This window comes from Asparagus officinalis, chromosome 7 (assembly GCF_001876935.1).
Source record: "Asparagus officinalis chromosome 7, Aspof.V1, whole genome shotgun sequence".
Lineage (NCBI taxonomy): Eukaryota > Viridiplantae > Streptophyta > Magnoliopsida > Asparagales > Asparagaceae > Asparagus > Asparagus officinalis.
This window is the reverse complement of record NC_033800.1, coordinates 141436465-141456061: the sequence shown is the minus strand read 5'-3', so window position 1 is coordinate 141456061 and position 19597 is coordinate 141436465. Positions and strand designations below refer to the sequence as shown.

General features: G+C 34.8%; 2 protein-coding genes across 4 annotated transcripts in view; one reads left to right on the top strand and one right to left on the bottom strand.

Annotated features, from left to right (window-relative positions):
* Positions 1-1790, top strand: part of LOC109850222 — a 4931-nt gene extending 3141 nt beyond the window's left edge. The window contains exons 3-4 of one of the 2 annotated variants that reach the window (XM_020420184.1): positions 679-1096; positions 1172-1790. In XM_020420184.1, the coding sequence (XP_020275773.1) occupies positions 679-1096; positions 1172-1280 (527 nt within the window). In that variant the 3' untranslated portion in view covers positions 1281-1790. The remainder of the gene's footprint in view (positions 1-678; positions 1097-1171) is intronic. The other variant, XM_020420183.1, reaches the window with a different exon arrangement.
* LOC109849668 (auxin response factor 17) lies at positions 3479-12446 on the bottom strand. Of its 2 annotated transcripts, none has more exons than XM_020419526.1 (14): positions 11648-12446; positions 10977-11089; positions 10532-10630; positions 10382-10438; positions 10135-10290; positions 9925-10009; positions 8537-8627; positions 8279-8443; positions 8082-8204; positions 7815-7890; positions 7543-7690; positions 6081-7456; positions 5346-5536; positions 3479-4110 (listed from the first exon to the last, which is right to left on the bottom strand). In XM_020419526.1, the coding sequence occupies exons 1-14, from the start codon at positions 11688-11690 to the stop codon at positions 3969-3971; spliced, it is 2865 nt and encodes a 954-aa protein (XP_020275115.1). In that variant the 5' UTR covers positions 11691-12446; the 3' UTR covers positions 3479-3968. The 2 variants fall into 2 exon arrangements, with proteins under 2 accessions (XP_020275115.1, XP_020275116.1); XM_020419527.1 differs by having other exon boundaries at positions 7561-7690.

Sequence of the window (19597 nt, the reverse complement as noted above, 5' to 3'; positions counted from 1 at the left end):
CCATACACACACACACACAAGAAAAAGGGGAAAAAACACGTAGTAGACAATTCAAATTGTATGACAAGTGGATATGCATTTAGGGTACTCATGTATGAGATGTGGTAATTCCACTTTGTGCATGCTTTATAGAATTTGTTGTTTGTCAGCGTGTGTTGCCTTCTCTATTTCTGTGCTTAGCCTTTATACCACCTGAAGTTTGTAATTCATCATTTACAAACCATATTCCAGATTATCCTTTAAATAGATCTGAGCTTAAATGGGAGGACTGATGTACAGTTGAGTTGCATATAAGTTAGATTGATGCACCGTTCGTACCAACAAAGGTTAACTGAACCTGAGGTATGCTAACATTTCAAACCTTGATCCATACCAAATATTTAGTAGCATAATATAAACCTGAAATTTCCTACTATTTTCATTACTTGATTTCTTACAGAGGAGAGTTCTGGTAAGTCAACTAAAATGGTTGAATGTTAAATAAAGTATGAAATTGCTCTATTCATGCAATAAGACAATTGAGAACCATATGGAGCCAGTAAACTTTTATACCTTGAAAATTTTCCATTTGCATATTGGCACTCATTAGTGTCATTACTTCAGAGTCTTCATCCTCAAGGAGTATGAGCTTGTATACATTTTCGAGTAGATTCATTTCAATTGTTTGTTTATATGCAGCGACTCAAACTGTAGACTCTGTATCAATGAGAGATATCGGAACAGAAATGACCCCTGTTCCTAGTCAAGAACCATCAAGAACTACAACTCCTATGGAATCCACGACACCGACCAAAACCCCCATATCTTCAACACCATCAACTCCCAGAAATGGAGCTAAATTCCACAAAAATGTATGCCAAGATAAAGGTGGAAAGCACGAACTATCTGAAAGAGAATTGAAGCTAAAAACGAGAAGAGAAATTGCTGCTCTTGGTGTAAAGCTCGGCAAGATGAATATAGCCTCTTGGGCTAGTAAGGAGGCAGAGTCTGCCGCTCTCTCTCCGAAGAATTTCGATGCAGAACAAAAAGTGAAGGAAGAATATGAAGCCCGAGCGAAAGCGTGGGAGGAAGCTGAGAAAGCTAAGCATATGGCTAGGTATTACATTATACCGTAATAATGATTTTGTTAAGCAATGTTCATGTTTTAGCTATTAAAATTTTGTTTTCAAAGATATACACGAGAGGGAATCAAGATTCAAGCATGGGAGGAGCATGAGAGAGCAAAAGTTGAGGCCAAAATGAGGAAACTTGAGGTACATTTCCTTTCTGTTTGCAGGTAGAAATGCTTACGAAGCTCAAATAATTCCTGAAAGTTTAATCAATATGAATCTAATTGATGTTCAACAAGAAAATCTTATCGGTGTGCATGAATCAGTTCTGTAAAATGCAAAATTAACATGAAACCACTAGCATACCCTACTATATTGAGTAAATAAAAAAAAATTCTGCTCAAATTAGCATGAATTAATTCTGTATTCTCTCAGCTCCTTGTACTGGTGAGCAATCGAGCTTCATTTTGGACTTTGCTCCATACATAATCTGGACTCTGATACCATTCAGCGAGGAGTAACGAATCCTCTTGGAAATTAGATGGGTTTTAAATATAAGTTTTGCATCAAATTACCCAATACTGAAAATCTATGTTTAAGGCTTAATGGACTACCAAAATGGTTTGATTACTCTCACATACCTTCTTCAATCTTACGGCTCCCTGATAGGAGAGCCTAGGTTCCTTGTGCGTCACGCATTTCCCTCGAAAAACTTACGACCGAGCTGACCCTCGATGGCACGATGAAGAATAGATACCGTTCCAGGGGCAAAAGATGAACGACAGATTTCACCTAATAAACAAGATCTAAAAGCCCACAAGGGGCCCATCGAAAGATACGAACGTGACAGAAAATCGAGAGAGAGAGAGAGAGAGAGAGAGAAAAAAAAAAATTAATAGAAAGAAGAGATGCCGCCAAATACTCTCTCTCTCTCTCTCTCTCTCTGTCCTCTGTCCTCTTGGTTCTGTGGACTCACTGATGCCCACATGCTCTCCCTCCCCCCACTTCGATCGAAGTGCGACGTCACCACCGGTCAACTTAAACATAATCTGACGAGCATGTGGCGGGCCCCACTCCATGGGAACAAGGGGACTGATGATTGAAGTTTGAGGCGAGATATAAAGTGAGAAAATGACTCGAGCGCGGGGGCAGGAAAAAAAAAAAAGAAAAAAAAAAGAGCTGGCTCTTTCTCAGTGTGATTATGAGATCTGAGATAAAGTGACTCTCCCAGCTAGTCAGTTGCATGTCGACCCCTTGACATGGGCGCGCACGGTTCGGATACGGATTAAAATACGATATCAGTATTTAATTGCTTACGGATCATACAGATACAAATTAAAAAATAATGATAGGAGCACATCCTCAACCACACTTCCAACCACACCCCCACACTCTTTATAGTGCTTGTGGGCCATGCATGATATTTTAAAAAAAATATCATGCATGACCCACTAGCACTATAGAGACACGTTTGCTATATCCACTCCCAAACAGTAATTTTGGAAGTTGGATTGTCGAAAATACCCTTAAGAGCAATTTAGTCCTCACACACCCCCAAAGTTACTGTTTGGGAGTATGAATAGTTGGACCCCAACAATGCCCTTAAGGGCAATTTAGTCCTCACACACCCCCAAAGTTACTGTTTGGGAGTGTGAATAGTTGGACCCCTATAGAGAGTGTGGGGGTGCGGTTGGAAGTGTGGTTGAGGGTGTGCCCCTAGTAGGACTCATATAAATAAGCCTCTATAAACAAAATTCCTTAACATTCCACTAAAATCAAATACAGATGCAAATGTATGTGCGGACATACATACAGATCAAAATGGATATTCGTTAAAAAAAATCATAATATCAAAAAAATTATAGTTCATATGCTATAAGAGGGATCATTAATAATTTTTATCTTAATCTCAAAAACTGAAGATTAGATTTCTTGATTATCAAAGTTGGTCTCAGATCCATTAATCTAATAATTATAACCGGATATCCAGAATACAAATGTGAATATTTCACTACATAATCATATCTATCACCATATTCTAGATTTTAGCAAGCAACAACATCCGCATTCTCACGAGCACAATTTTTTTTTTTTTTGACAAATTAATCCTAAGAAGGTCTATTTGTCAAATAATAATAATTTTCTCGTTCTTTGAAGGTAATTAAGGTAATGGAAGTCAAATAAATTCACCCAGAGGTCTATATGCAAATAATCAGACGACAGGTCTATCAATAATTGGGCATAGTAGAAGGGGTCTATTCATAACCCTATCAACAATATTAATTCCTTATACACACTTTGTACCACAGGGGGAAAATAACTTACTAAAGTTTTTATGAGCACATTAACCTCTTGATATTCAACCGAAATTCCCTGTATATCAGTGGCACCTATCACTTGACGTCAATGTATTGCAGAGAGATACTTGATATTTCAATGAACAGCCGTCATCCCCTATTCTCTCGTGGGTATTAAACAAACACCTCCCAACGTACAGATAAAAATACCAGAGACAACTCCATTCGAGCATCATGAAGTCTAAATGCTAATAAAAAAGAGGTTGGGGATAATAAGTGCCTCTATGGTACAATACATGATGTACCTGCAAACTGCAATCAACCTTGGAAACAAGCTCCAGTTGTGCTAAGTAAAAGTTGGAATTCATGCAGAAAAAAGAGTGTAGAATTCCACAGTCCTCTAACAATCCGTGTCGGCATTGTATAACAAGGTCATATGAGGGTACATAGATTGATATGATACAGTTATTAGACATGAGGCTAACTTAAACTTACTGGACGCTCTCCAGTAGCCCGAGGCGGATCCTTCTGATTTGTGATTTTCTTCTGCGTCTTCTCAGTTAGTATGAAGACCCGCACAGACACTGATGCAATTGGACGTGAGTTTCTAGACCCTGCCTAATTATGTAGTCTGTCGTACACAGTTGTTGCTAGAGAGCCTTTTCATTGGAACTGAATTCAGAAGTTCATCGCCTTCTTTCCCCATCTGTTGCACTTCTCGAGGTGAAAGTATTTTTATGCACCAAACGTTATTGACAAACTCCCTGTAGGAATCACAGCACGTTAAGTTCAGGTGAAGCGAAATTGAAATATTGAAAAGCAAACTATTTTGTTATATGTGTATCACAAGCTGTACGAAATATGACATCTTAAGGAAAGGTTGAATACACTTATTGAGGTACCAGTTTATAACTCCGTACTCAGTAATACTTGTCATGGCACTAGGCAATACTTGTCATGGCATATTAATTTCATGCATGAGCTATGTATGTGAAGAGGAAAAAAAATCCCTCATAAACATGTCCTTGAAAATAGTTGTGCCAACTTGAGAATTTCAATCCATAATGAAGTAACTCATGCCACAATCCCAGCAGGTCAAACTGTCCATGCAAAACTACATCCAACTAACCTCTAGTTTGGTTCATGAAAATGATGAGAACAGCTAATAGCAGGGTCCATATCGATCTTCTGTCCTATGGTTTTATTTAATATATAATAAATAGAAAATGAAAACTAAAAATAGTAAAAGAGAATAGCAAGGCACAATTTAATCTAAGTTAATCATAATCTCATACTAAACAAAGGAAAAGGTTCACGCTAACATGATTAGTTAAGTGCGTTTTTTGTGACCATTATTTCATTTCTTCTTGACGATATTTAAACCAAATTAAGGTAGTCATGTTTCTATATGGACCAGCATATATCAACGACAGCCAGATCTTTGCCAAAAGACACATTTCTGTATGTAAGGGCAACTACCTATTAACCAAAACCAAGAAAACAATTGATTTTCACCAAAACCAGGTAAGATATATGCCTTTAAATAGTATCAATTATAAAAACTATGCATGGATACCTGAATCTTACAACATCCAAATTTCACAAAAGAGTTGTGCATATGATAACTAGACTCAAGAAGTGTATATGAGTTATAATCATCCTCAACTTTTTACGTTTCACATACGTGGTATGTTGTCAGCTCTCTTATTTCAGATTTTACCCGTATTTCTCATTATTTGGAACATTTATCGATTTGAGGCATTTGGATAATATAATTTACCAAAGGCATGCATCCTTACTAAAACTGTTAGCATCAATTGTGAATAGTCAAACAGTTGACATGTGCCGAAAGAAAAGTACTAATTAACAGCCACCAATTTGACCTCACTTAATAATGGTAGATAGAATTTATAACAATAATAGCATAATAGATAAAAGTAAAGTTCAGAACCAAAAGACTGAATAGATATTGTCCGAAAAAAGGAATTAAGAGACTTACTGCCAGGGATCATCGCCGACCAGAAGAACATCATTCTCCCGATCGACAAATACAAGCTGCCAGCCTGATCTCATAGGGTCTTCCAACTGACCTTCGAGGCCAAACAGATGCCCAAGCTCACTCCGGAGCTCAGGATAACTGTTGAATTTGGTAATATCTAGTGACCTCCCAAAGGACCCAGCTTTGTAAACCTGCAAACAGAAGCAGAGTTCATTACAAGCAATAAGATATGGCAAAGCCAAATGCATCTAGCAGCAGAAATAAACAAGATTTTACAAACTAGTACCCGACAGGGAATTTCGGACCACGTTTATGAACCAGAGTATATTTGTTAACATAAATAAATAGGAAAGTAACCAGACAGGCACATGTTTTGATTCTGAACAGCTAAGCAGTATTCGGCTGTAGACCAAAAACAAAAGTAATTGACAAAAAAGTTACTTTATGGATGACTACCGAGATCATTTAGAATTGGATAGAAAAGGAAGCTCCTACTGCATAACCTAGAGCCAGTTATTTGTGGATAAATTCTCAATGGTAAAGCCTCTATTCTTTATTAAATTATTCCACTCTATACATCTTGAAACCTTTACGAATTTATGCAATCTCAGTCCTAAAAATTTATTAACTCTAGCATAAGTGATACTCGAATTAACTACTGTAAATCTTCAAAAAAAAAAATCAGCAGACAAAAGACAGAATTAGTTATTGCACTCTGGGTACAAAGCAACTTACCTTTACGAAAGTACCACTTTGTGAGTTAACTTGATCCACATTCTCCGGAGATTGCAACAGTCCTGATTCTTCTATGCAACTTGAACTCATCAGTGCCTGGTTCAATGGGAAATCAGTTCCTGTGGTGCCTAGAAAATTTCCATTAGCAAAGGATATGTTTGTTGAATCAGTCTCACTGCCAACTGTCCTGAGGCTTGGCATGCCATTCTGCATTAAGAGAGACGAGGAATCTATATTGACACCAAAAAGCTGGCGGCTTTGTTGATCAGTGCTACCTTCCTGCTCAAATGAGCATTCCCTTCCTGGAAATGGTGGCAATGCAAAGGAGTTGCTAGAAATATTCGGTTGGGTAGAGCCTAACTGTCCGACCTGGGCCTGAATTGATTGAGCCCCAGAATGAAGCATGGACTCAACAGCTAGTCGCTTAGATGGCCACACACCGGAGTTGAACAATTGGCTACTTCTTGGTATGCTGAGAATATTTGATGTTTCTTCATGTGAATATGAAGGCAGAATGTTGTGCAGGGGAGGAACACCAGATGTGGATACTGGGTTACTGTTGGTGTCTGAGAAATTCTGCTGGCTGAATGTAGATACTATTGGCAGGGTTGAAGGTTGGGACTGAGAAGTCGAAGGTAGCTGAGATAGAGCTGAAACTACGTTAGGTGTTTGTTGATGGCTAGGCTGGCGTTGCTGCTGTACTTGATTCTGTTGCTGATGCTGCTGTTGTAATTGGTTCTGCTGCTTCTGCTGTTGTTGCTGTTGCAATTGGTTCTGCTGCTGCTGATGTTGTTGCAAGTGATTCTGCTGCTGCTGCTGCTGCTGTTGCAATTGTTGCTGCTGCTGCTGTAATTGTTGCTGCTGATGCTGTTGTAATTGCTGCAGTCTCTGCTGTTGCTGCTGTTGTAATTGCTGCTGCTCATGTTGCTGCTGAGGTGGTGGCATCTGCAGCTGCTGCTGAGCATCACTAAACGAGTGGGAATGCTGCAACTGATGCTGAAGGAATTGAGTCTGACTTTGGTTATGAGAATGGCTTTCTTGGAGGGACTGAAGGAGAGCTTGCTGAGACTGAGATTGCATTTGTTGTAGAATCTGACTCTGTAAGGGAGTGGATCTGCTGGTTATTGTTTGAGGTTGCTGGAATTGCAGTAATGCAGGAGCTGCCTGTTTTGAGGGATCAGTTCTTATTTCCTGAAGCGCTGCTGCAGCCATTGCTTGATACATGTCTGGCTGTAGACCGAGCATAGAAGGATCAAGCCGGGGCTGCATCCAAGGCGCCATTCCAAGACCTTGGAAATTTAAGGATTGCATTACTCGATCACCGTTGGGAAGCCACATAAGTGGAGAATTCAAGCCAAGTTCATCATCTTTTCCACCTTCATAAATAAGTGAGAAAAATTAGGGAACAGAGTATGAACAATAGGAAGGACTTTGAACATCAAGAAGCAATTCAAAAGCATACCATGAAGAGAAGGCAGACCTGATGGCCAAGGGCGCTTTAGTCTGAGGGGGAAAGGGGACGGGTACATTGGGAATGTTGTCAGTGGCTCAATCTCCCAAAGTGATACCCTTGGCTGCCTTTCCCCAGCAGTGGACTCATCCCAACCAACCTAAGTAAGTAGAAAGTGTAAAGGTATTTATGAATAACTTCAGCAAAACAGCTTTATAGACGGGCTCCTGATTGCATAATCTAAAGGATCACAACATGCTACTAATGATTTGCAGCATAAATACCTTCACGGAACGCCAATGTGAATTTGGCCAACGGACTGGATCCAGATCGCTTATCCCGGTTATCGTCCCCATGTAACTGAAAACAAGACAAGCCATTATAAGTGCTATCACCTAAAATAATATGGAACATGCAATATCAAACGAGAAACCCAAAAATGAGAAGTGTCAGCTATTTAACAATACTATATTCAAATGCACGATAAGATATTCCACCGCCAAGTTTCAACAGACAAAGTTTAAAATTTGAAGTTTCAAGTTCTAGCATACCGGCGAACACTTGATTCTTCAGTTTCAAAAAGCATGCGGAAACGCATCCCCACAGAGACACGAGTGTGATAAACTGCTTTTGCATACTTGGCCAGTGGTATGACAAACTCTGAAGGGCTCGCCCTAAAAGCATATGAGACATGTCAAAATAAGATCCATTCTAGACCATCTATATTGTGTCATACAACAACAGCTACCTTGGGTTATAAAATATAGTAAAACGGCTGTTTGTAGCAGCAGCGTGAGCTGCTGCAGCAAGAAGGCCGATGTGCATGCTATCGCTGGATAATACTGATGAAGGCATAACAGTTTGTGGACGACTCGCACGCCGAATACCCAGCAGCAACTGGTTATTATCATTCCTGAAAGAAGAAACATCATAGCATTACTAATATTAGAAATAAGTATGCTAACATGAGAATATGAAATACAAATCAGGTCTGAATTCACCATACCAGATGAAGAGCACTGAATCACCTGCAACAAGCCTCTTTGCACTTACAAACACGCTCCATCCTGTTGTGAGAAGGTGCCTCTTTGGCTGACCTGCACATGATCAATTTACTGAACTGCAAAGAGAGCTGCATAGACTAGAAGTCTAGAAAAGCATATGCCATTATTACAATCTAATAAACTAATACATTACTGTATAGAACTACACAACTTACATGCTAGACACAAACGTTAAATAAATGTGCGTGGAATCCAGTACTTCAGGAAAAGGGAGAAATCAATGCACATATCATACACATTCTAACATCTGGTGACCAATTTTTAGACATCTGATGAGCCAGTATACTAATAAATGAAGGAACTACAAGAATATAAGACCACACTATTGATTATGAACCATCAAAAGGCTGCAGGGAGACTAGCACAACCATTTTAGTTCAATATGTTACTACACTGCAAATGATAAATAATTATGTTAAAGTCTTAAGGGTGTCTTATTTGGACATCATAGTGAACGGCTACATGCAGTAATAATATAGTTATCACCATACTCGTTTTGTATTTGTTTAGCTGTTTACATGTATGAGTACTACTAAACTAATGTTCATATTTGGTAAATTAAATTCTGTCTGACATCAATATGAATATTAGTCAAATGCTAATGAATTGGACCAAAAAGTTCACAGAAAAATATCACTTTTAAACATATGCAATTGGCTAGATCCAGTAAAATACTAAATCCAGATACGATTTTTGATATTCTGAATATTTTTCACTATCATATTTATATCCATACTGTGATTGAGCAACAGTAACCAGATCTTTTATTTGTCAGAACATGAATGCAGATTAGAGATGAACTATTCATATTTGCCATACTATACGCTCACAATTAAATAACATCTGAAAATCTCTAGCATAATGATCTGTCAAACTCATTCTACCTTGACGCTATCTTTATTATGGAACTCTACAGCTCATAAAATATAACGATGCTTGTCAAATGGTCTTATCCATAAAACCTAATTAGAATGTGATTATTTATAGTATCATTCAATGTCTTCTTTGGATAGAATATCACCAAGAACACTAACAATCCACAAAGTTCATAACTGATTCAAGCACGCTAAAATAGTCTTCACAACTTAAAAGTTAAAATATCTGAAAAATAGAATGTTAAAAAAGACACATTTAACAATCATTAGCAAAGACGATGAATCAATTAGGATGATGGAGTAAAAACTCTCCATTTTCATGTTAAAACAGGAAAGCTTATACATTTAAACATTCATGCAGTTCAACCAAAACAAAAAAAAACTACATATTATCTTCATGACCTCATCATCAAAGGAAATGTTCAACTTTAAATAGTTGGCAAAATAGAACATACCTCGAAAAATGTGACGAAATTTCCATTCATTGTCATGAAGGTCCCTTGCAATCAACTCTTGTGCAGGAGGCGTCTGGGAGAAGTCCTGAGAAACAAAACAATAAGGTGGAAAAAAATCAATATCAGTCGTATATACTTCTCTGACAAAACTGACAAGCAGGTAAAAGGATATGCATCTTAGAATTTCTAATCCTAGCAAAGGTAACCTACCAACGGAGGGAACACTTTCTCTGCTGCCCGACGAGGAACAGAAAATCCACCATGAGTACTTGTGTCACTTGCAGTCAATGTCTTACAAAAATAGTTGGTGGGTTGTTTACTAGGAGTACCCAACTCAGCTGGGAGGTAGGGATCCTTCTGCTCTTGCTGTGGAGACAGGGAGGGAAATCAATGATATCTAACGGAATAGGAACCATCAATATACTAAGCTCTCGTGCATAAAGATATAATTGGTTACCGGGTTCAAAGGTTGCAATGTCATTTGCGCATAAACCTCATCAGTCTCTACATCTGCCTGAATTTTCAGACTTTTACAGTTATTACAACTTGGATTATTACCAACATGTTCGAGTTAAAACATTGAAAAAATTTAAAATTTGAAACTTACATGCATGGTTACATTATGAAGCTGACAAATCAGCTGAGGAGGTAAACTCGGGTAATTGGGGATGTGTGCATCAATTTCCTTGTTGGTGGATGCAGATACCTGCATAAATCAAGCATTTAAAATTTTCTAGTGGATGTTAAAAAGACAAGATGATGTCTAGGCACCAAACAAACTGTATTAAGCAAAACTGAGTAAGATCATCTTCAAATGGACACAACGTTATGTATATCTTCACTCGGACACAACCTTTTTCAATTGAGAAACGACTGGCAATGATTATATATTAAGATTAGAGGCATGGGGTGCATGCATCAGCTAGGCACAATATAAGCGAAAAAAAGAGTGAAATGCATTTCCATAACACACATTGACCCAAAGACATACCCGTAGGTCAGCAGTAACATATCTTGTTTCATCTTGGAATAATATAAAAAAGGTAACCAACCTGCTCGCTGTGACCTTGAGGAAAGTACACAACCCGACTGCCTACAGCAGGTAATGATACAAGTGGCCCAGCACATGCATGCCATAATTCAGAATTCAGACACCTTTGTTCTCCTACAACAATTTCAAACCGAGATCAGAATTTTAGCAAAATCAATATTGCACAATTTGGGGGAAAATATAAAGACAACCGGTTGTTTCCAAAAGCCCACCCTGATGACTTTAAATAAAATACTTAAAAAATACTTTTTGTCCCTAAAAACAAATTTATTCTACAATGAAGAGTATCCCAAGCATGAATCCCTCCTGGTAACCAGGGACAGACTAAGAATTTATAAGCCAAAATGCAAAATATGCCACTAATCTCAACAACAGCCCACGAAAGAATCGCATCTAACTAAATAACTGTGTTCAATTCAAAACCCACTATGAACCTTCCCAGTATTAGGTGCTTGTTTAATTTTGATTGGGGAAAAGCCCTTGCTACAATTAAAAATAAAAAACAGAAATAATTAAAGGAGACGGTCCTAGAACAACCAAATGGGTCCAAATACCTAAAGTTTCACAAGAAGAAATCATCTTTTGGTATCTTTCACCAAGGGAGAATATCTCAGAAAAGCTAAAAAACAAAAGATTATAACAATATTTAAAAGGGCGAAACAATGAACTCACCCTCCTGTGGCTGATTGACGATACCCGATGAAGAAAGCCTCATCCTTTAAGAATCTAAAGAGGCTTTAATCCAGAAAGAAACCCCAAAACTAACAAAGCTGTTCCTTTTCTTCAACAAAGGAGCGAAAACTTTACCAGAGGTCAATCCATATAACAAAAAGCCGCGACTTTTCCCCCCTCTCTCTTAGAGAAAGATACAATCATGCCTATTAAAATCATTCTCTTCCAAATTAGTACCTGAAGAATCTAATACTTTCATTTCAAAATCCTTCACTCTCCAATCCCTAGCCCTCGATTTTATCCGTTAAATTCGCTGCTCCAACTTCAAGTACGGACTCCAGACAAACGAAAGTACGACAAATTTCACAAAGAAAAGGAATCCCTTCGAACTCAGAGAAAGCGGCGAGTACAGAGCTCAAGCATTTGAACCGAAACCTCAGCGATCAATTGAAACAACCGGATCTCCTCAAAATCACCACAACTGACCTCGATCCAAACCCTAGGTCCTCAGATCTCACTCTACAACTCCTCGACCAAGCTCCCGCCAACTGAAAACGAGCATACCACTTCCAAAACCCTAAATCAAGCCCTTTCTTCAGACGAAAACCAAATCAAACCCTAAACACCGCAGATCTCCACCTCAGAAGCAGCAAACTAGCTCCAGACACCGAGATTTCGAGCAGGAATCGAGCATTTACAAGCGCAGCTCAGCTTAGGAAAGAAGAAGAGCTCTCCTCGTCTCAGTTTCGCTCTTTACTTCAATCAATCAGTAAAAAACAACCGCCATTATTAGTTTTTGGCTCTTTTTTCCCCGCTTGCTTTTATACTCGAGGACTGGAAAGAAATTGGTAGGGGAAAACTACTAATTTACCCTCGTGACTGACCAGGAATTACGGGAATTAGCGGCTTCGGTAAAGTCCTCATGATGACGCTGACTGCTTTTAAAATTACGGAAATTACTGCGGCTGCCTAAAAGTGCTCGTTGATAAATAGCGACCGGTATTTCGGAAGGATTCGAGCAGCGAAGGGGGCGCTTCGGGTGATTGATGAGAATTCGGTGTGAATATATCGAGGGGAATTTTGATTTTCGAGGTATTCTTTTCCGTCTTTCTTCGTACGAGGTATCGGCGCTTTTTGTGAGAGAGGGGAGTTTATGAGCCCTGACGGCAATTTTGATACGAATGGTATGCGTATGGCATAATAATACGTGAATTATTTCAAGAATAATGATAACAATACTTTATTTTTCTACACTAGGGGTTATTGGTTGGGACAAATTGGGACCAAGTAGAAAAATTATTCCAAAGGAACAATTTTACTCCTTTGGGATATTTTGAGTGGGGTAAAGTGGGATAATGGGATAATTTGAGCATTTGATTTGACAATTCATGTGGGATAATTGATGATGTGATACCTTATTAAAATATAATTTTATCTATTAATTACTTCTAAATTAACTTATCCAATTGGTTTAGTATATTATTTAATATATTATTATAATATAAATATTATTTTATTTTATATTAAAATATAATATATTGTACTATACTTACAAATTACTATTATTAATTATTATATTGTATTATATTATATTATATTAGCATGCTATACTATATATAATATTTAATATAATATAATATTAATATATTTAATATAATATTTTAATAATATAATATTTAATACAATATATTATTTTATTTATACAAAAATATAATATGTTATACAATAATTACTAATTAACATTATATTAGTATGCTACATTATATAATAATTAATATAACATATGAATAATATATATAATATAATACTTTAATAATATATTATTTAATTTAATATATTATAATATAGTAATATATGTTATTAAAATATTAATATATGTTATTATATAATATTATTAATATATGTTATTAAATTATGTTATTAAAATATTAATATATGTTACTAAAATATTATATAATATTATAATAAATACGTTATACTATAATTACTAATTAATATTATATAATAATATATTACATAATATTATTAATATATGTTATTAAAATATTATATATATGTTATTAAAATATTAATATATGTTATTATATAATATTATTAATATATGTTATTAAATTATGTTATTAAAATATTAATATATGTTACTAAAATATTATATAATATTATAATAAATACGTTATACTATAATTACTAATTAATATTATATAATAATATATAACATAATATTATTAATATATGTTATTAAAATATTATATATATGTTATTAAAATATTAATTTATGTTATTACAAAATATTATTAATATATGTTATTAAATTATGTCATTCAAATATTAATATATGTTATATTTTATATATCATGTCATATATTTATAATATAATTAGCATGTATTAGTTAAGTAATATAAAAATATTTTAAAATTATCCCGATGTCTTTAAAGTGGAACAACATTGTTCCAATATGGAGGATGGGGTAAATTTTTACTATTGGGATAATTTTTTTTTTATATGAGCGGGGTAATTTTATCCCAAGTGGTGTAATTGTCTCACTAGTGTTCTAAAAAATCAATAACACAAAAATGTATTATCCTTGTTCCATTGTCCCAATGAATAACACTATAAAATAGAATCCCCAAAACTATCTCATTATCTCCCAAAATATCCCAACCAATAGGGGGGTTATTGGTTGGGATATTTTGGGGGATAATGAGATAATTTTGGGGATTCTATTTCATAGTGTTATTCATTGGGACAATGGAACAAGGATAATACATTTTTGTGTTATTGTTTTTTTGGAACACTAGTGAGACAATTACACCACTTGAGATAAAATTACCCCACTCATATACAAAAATTTTGTCTCAATGGTAAAAATTTACCCTATCCTCCATATTGGAACAATGTTATTCCACTTTGAAGGCAATCGGGATAATTTTAAAATATTTTTATATTACTTAACTAATACATGCTAATTATATTATAAATATATGACATGATATATAAAATATAACATATATTAATATTTTAATAACATATATTAATAATATTATATAATAACATATATTAATATTTTAATAACATATATATAATATTTTTAATAACATATATTAATAATATTATGTAATATATTATTATATAATATTAATTAGTACATTATATCATATGATACTATATCATAATATATTAAATTAAATAATATATTATTAAAGTATTATATTAAATATATTATTCATATATTATATCAAATTATATAATGTAGCATACTAATATAATGTTAATTAGTAATTATTGTATAACATATTATATTTTTGTATAAATAAAATAATGTATTATATTAAATACTATATTATTAAAATATTATATTAAATATATTTATATTATATTATATTAATTATTATATATAGTATAGCATGCTAATATGATATAATATAATACAATACAATAATCAATAATAGTAATTTGTATGTATAGTATAATATATTATATTTTAATATAAAGTAAAATAATATTAATATTATAATAATATACTAAATAATATACTAAACCAATTGGATAAGTTAATTTAGAAGTAATTAAGAGATAAAATTATTTTTTAATAAGGTGTCACGTCATCAATTATCTAACATGAATTGTCAAATCAAAGGTTCAAATTATCTCATTATCCCACTTTACCCCACTCAAAATATTCCAAAAGGGTAAAATTGTTCCATTAAAATAATTTTTCCACTTGGCCCCAATTTGTCCCAACCAATAACCCTCTTACTTTCACGCTAAATGAGAGAAATACTTTCGCGCTGAAAAGTATGGGCTCTTTAAATGTGTCATCAAATTTGAAAAAAATTTAAAGAGATTTGACACCCCACTTTTCTCTCTTATAGTATAAAAAATAGTGTAAGTGAAGTGATGCAGTTACCGCTACTCTTATTTTAAAGGAAATTATGTAGTAATATGCAGATGTTATGAATTTATGAGTACTTTTGGGAAAATAAAATTATAGGCTTTCACTAACGAAAAGTCAGAATTAATGAATTGGTATATTTTTTAACCATGTGTACCAACTAGGTTTTTTTTACTCCAACGACGATATGGTATATCTTGTGCAAAAACCAGTGACAGATATCTCTAATTCTGGTTGAAGCAAATTTTTGGTGAGTTCATTCATGTGACCACTCATGTGCGTTCTATGTGGAAGAGAGTTGTCTTTAGATTTATGAGCTCGAGTCTTTTTTTTTTATAAATTTGGGCTCAAAAGAGTTAGGGTTAAATTTAGGGGTGTTTTTCCTCCTAGGACTAAAATGGGTTAGGACAACTGAAAGTAGTAATGAATTCTCTAACATTAAGCTCTCCTAGGAGTCAAACTTTAGTTGACATAGTCAAAATTTAACCATAGGATGAAGAAGAACATCCTCAACTTGAACCCCAACTCTTTTGAGCATTAATTTAAAAAAAAAAGATATTTTTCAGCCATATACTTAAGTCCAACTATCTTCTATGTTGGAAGTCATGTAAGGCGCACGTAGGTGGTCAAGTGTCTGAACTCAATGGAATTTTTGGCTCCTGCTAAAAAGTAGGAGTATTTGACATCGTTTTGCACAAAATGTATCATGTCATTATTGAACTAAGAAAATATACCTAATCAGCATATAGTGTTAACAAAATATATCAATCCGTTAAATTTTCCCTTATAAAATATATTCTCATTAGCATCTGCCATCTGTTATGATAGATAGAGATTCATAATTGAGGCTATACTGACGATCCTTCCTTAGATTATATTGTGCTGAAACTTAATATATTATCTCCTTTTCTTTGTGAGAAGGGAAATTCTTGGTGAGAAGAGCTCACATTAAGGGGTTGTTTGGTTCGTTTCCTTCATTTTTTAAAAATGATTATTCTTTATTTTTTGTGTTTCCTTCACTTTCATTGAAAGTATTTCTTGTGCTTGTTTCGCCAAAAAATATGGGGTGAAAATACTTTCCACCATTTTTCTTAGTTTGGTTCAACTTAAAAAAAGAAGAAAATAATTGATGTGAAAGTACTTTCCACCATATTTAAAATTTTAAGGGACTAGTTTGCAATTTTTTTAAAAATTACTCAGAAAATGCCATTTTCTTCATTATTTGCCTCGCCATAAAATTTATAATAGCAACGTTAGCTGCAATTATCGTAATGACTAGGGGTGGAAACAAAGCAAATCTGAACGAACAAGGCCTTATTCGAATTCGAATTCGACTCAATTAGTGGTATTCATATTCGTGTTTGAATTCGACTCGAATAATATTCAGAATTCGAATTTGCTTCGTTTAGTTGTGTTCGTGTTTGGTAACTATTCGCAAACATTCGATTAACGATATTTCATATTTTGGTATAAAATTATTCATTAACTAAGTTGTTAAACTAAATAAATATGGAAATACAGACTCAAAAAAGTACATAAATTAATTGCAAAAGGGGTTTTTACCTTTCCAGTGAGAAAAATCAAAGAATCACGGTACAAAATCTCCAAGATCTACAGAGATCGAGGGAAGTGGGCGTCATCGCGGGGAGGGACAAGGGCATTGTCGGAGAGGGAAGAGGGTATCGTCGCGAGTAGGGAGGAGCATAGATCGTCGAGAAATGGAGATGAGAGATGGGGACTTGGGGAGTTTGGCTGCCTGATCTAGGGTTTATGAGATGGCAGAAAGCTATTTATATTGGGTCATGAGGTGTTGAGAATAAATCTGAACCATTTGTTGATAATCCAAAGGAGACTGATATGTGAAACCCTAGGTCCCTTAACATGTCTATTTATATATGGGTAGAACTTGAAATAAAAATTTTGATGAGTAATATTTACAACAAGTTTAATTAATATAAAAAGTTATCGAATAGTTAATAATCAGCTGAATCGAATATACCTTTAGTTAAATTCTATTCGTTTATAAGTCGAATACTGAAAAATATTCATTTAGTATTAAATGAATTGTCGGATCGAATATGACCGAATATATGGACGAATACTAGCCGAACTGTTTATTAAATATTTGGTTCACTTCCATCCCTACTAATGACCCTACATAATAAGCATTGTCAACATGAAATTGCCTCACCAATATGTTATTGCTAAAAAATTTGGCTGCAAGTCTTAAGAATAAACCATCATCATATCATAAAATATGATAGCATTTGCCTCATATAAATAGGATACTTTCAATCCATTAATGGTTATACAAAATTACAACTATATATGGCTAATTAGGAGTAAAAATAATTTGCCAAATTTGAGGAAAATTAGCATGCATTAAATGTACCAAATTATACTTCATTATCAACTAGATAGCACGCAACGAAATTGCAAAAGTTACAGTAAACACTATAACAACAACACAGAGATTAGAGATCAGAGATTGCCAAATTTGTCGAAATCAAGCAAGAAATCAAGCCTTTTCAAGATCCAACAATAATTTGTCGAAGAAGATCAGAGCAAATTTGTCGAAAATTTCCAAATTTGTCGAACTTTGCCAAATTTTCAAGATCAACAATAATCCAACAACATTATATTATATTATACTCTCTTTAAAAGCACGAGTTCGGAAAAATCTTTCAGTAGACAAAAATACCCTTGGAATTTAAATATTAATCCATTAAGTAAGAGTAAGTTGATGAATTGATGAATTCTTATTGGATATACATAGTATGAAGATAAGAATACAGTTTAAATTAAAATGTAAATTTAAATAAAATTATTAAATACCAAATTCACAAATGTCTACAAAATGAAGGGCGTATATGCAAAAAACAAACAAGTTAATGAGACAAATAATGTCTGCCCCAAGCGCAAACCTACAAATGTACCTAGTGTGGATGAGATATTTATAAAATTTACCAAACAAATTAAAGAGATAAAAGTCATTCTCAAAATTAAGAATACAGTTTAAATTAAAATGTAAATCTAAATAAAATTATTAAATACCAAATTCACAAATGTCTACAAAATGAAGGGCGTATATGAAAATGTAAATCTAAATAAAATTATTAAATACCAAATTCACAAATGTCTACAAAATGAAGGGCGTATATGTAAAAACCAAACAAGTTAATGATATTAAATACCAAATTCACAAATGTCTACAAAATGAAGGGCGTATATGTAAAAACCAAACAAGTTAATGAGACAAATAATGTCTTCCCCAAGCGCAAACCTACAAATGTATATAGTGTGGATGAGATATTTATAAAATCTACCAAACAAATTAAAGAGATAAAAGTCATTCTTAAAATTATAAAAAAAGGAAAAATTACTTCAAGGCCCCAAATTCATATTTTCAATGTGCCTTAGCCTCCCCCAACTTTCAAACATGTGTTGCAGCCACCCCTTTTTGAAAAAATTATTAAAAGCCCCTCTCCCCAAGTTCCCATGCAAACTCCATACACAATCCCTATTTTACCCTCCCCTACACCCCCCCTCCTCCTCCGTTCCCCCTCTGCCCCCACCACCCTCCTCCTCTCCCACCTACACGCTCCTTCTCCTCCCCGCCTCCCTCCCCTCTCCCTGCCCTCCCACCCCCCCACCCCGCCTGCCTCCCCCTACAAGCTCCCTCTCCTCCTCATCGCCTCCCTCCCTGCTGCACCTCCCCCGCTCCCTCCCCCCGTCTCTCTCCCCCGCTGCACCTCCCTCCTCTCCTTCGCGTCCCGCCTTTGCCCCTTCGCTCGCTCCGTCGCCAGCGTCGTCCTGAGGAACTTCGCATGGGCACATTAATATTAACTCTTTTCTGTAACATGTTAACTCTTTTCTATAACATGTTAACTCTCTTTCTGTAACAGTTAACTCTTACAGCGTAACGATGATTAGCTGTAGAGTTAAACTATAGCTGTTAGAGCTTAACATGTTACATGTAAGATGTTAACATGTTAGGCTGTAAAGAATTAACATGTTATCTGTCATGAGGTTAACATTTTACAGAAAAGAGTTAACA

Bases quoted from the DNA above. Each gene is read 5' to 3' on its own strand.
- LOC109849668 (XM_020419526.1), bottom strand. From the start codon at position 11,690: ATGAGGCTTTCTTCATCGGGTATCGTCAATCAGCCACAGGAGG. The intron at 8,444-8,536 runs GTATGGTGAATT...TTCTTCTTTCAG, and splicing joins GATTCAGTGCTCTTCATCTG to GAATGATAATAACCAGTTGC. The intron at 7,457-7,542 runs GTATGCTTTTGA...TTATTTATGAAG, and splicing joins AGGTCTGCCTTCTCTTCATG to GTGGAAAAGATGATGAACTT.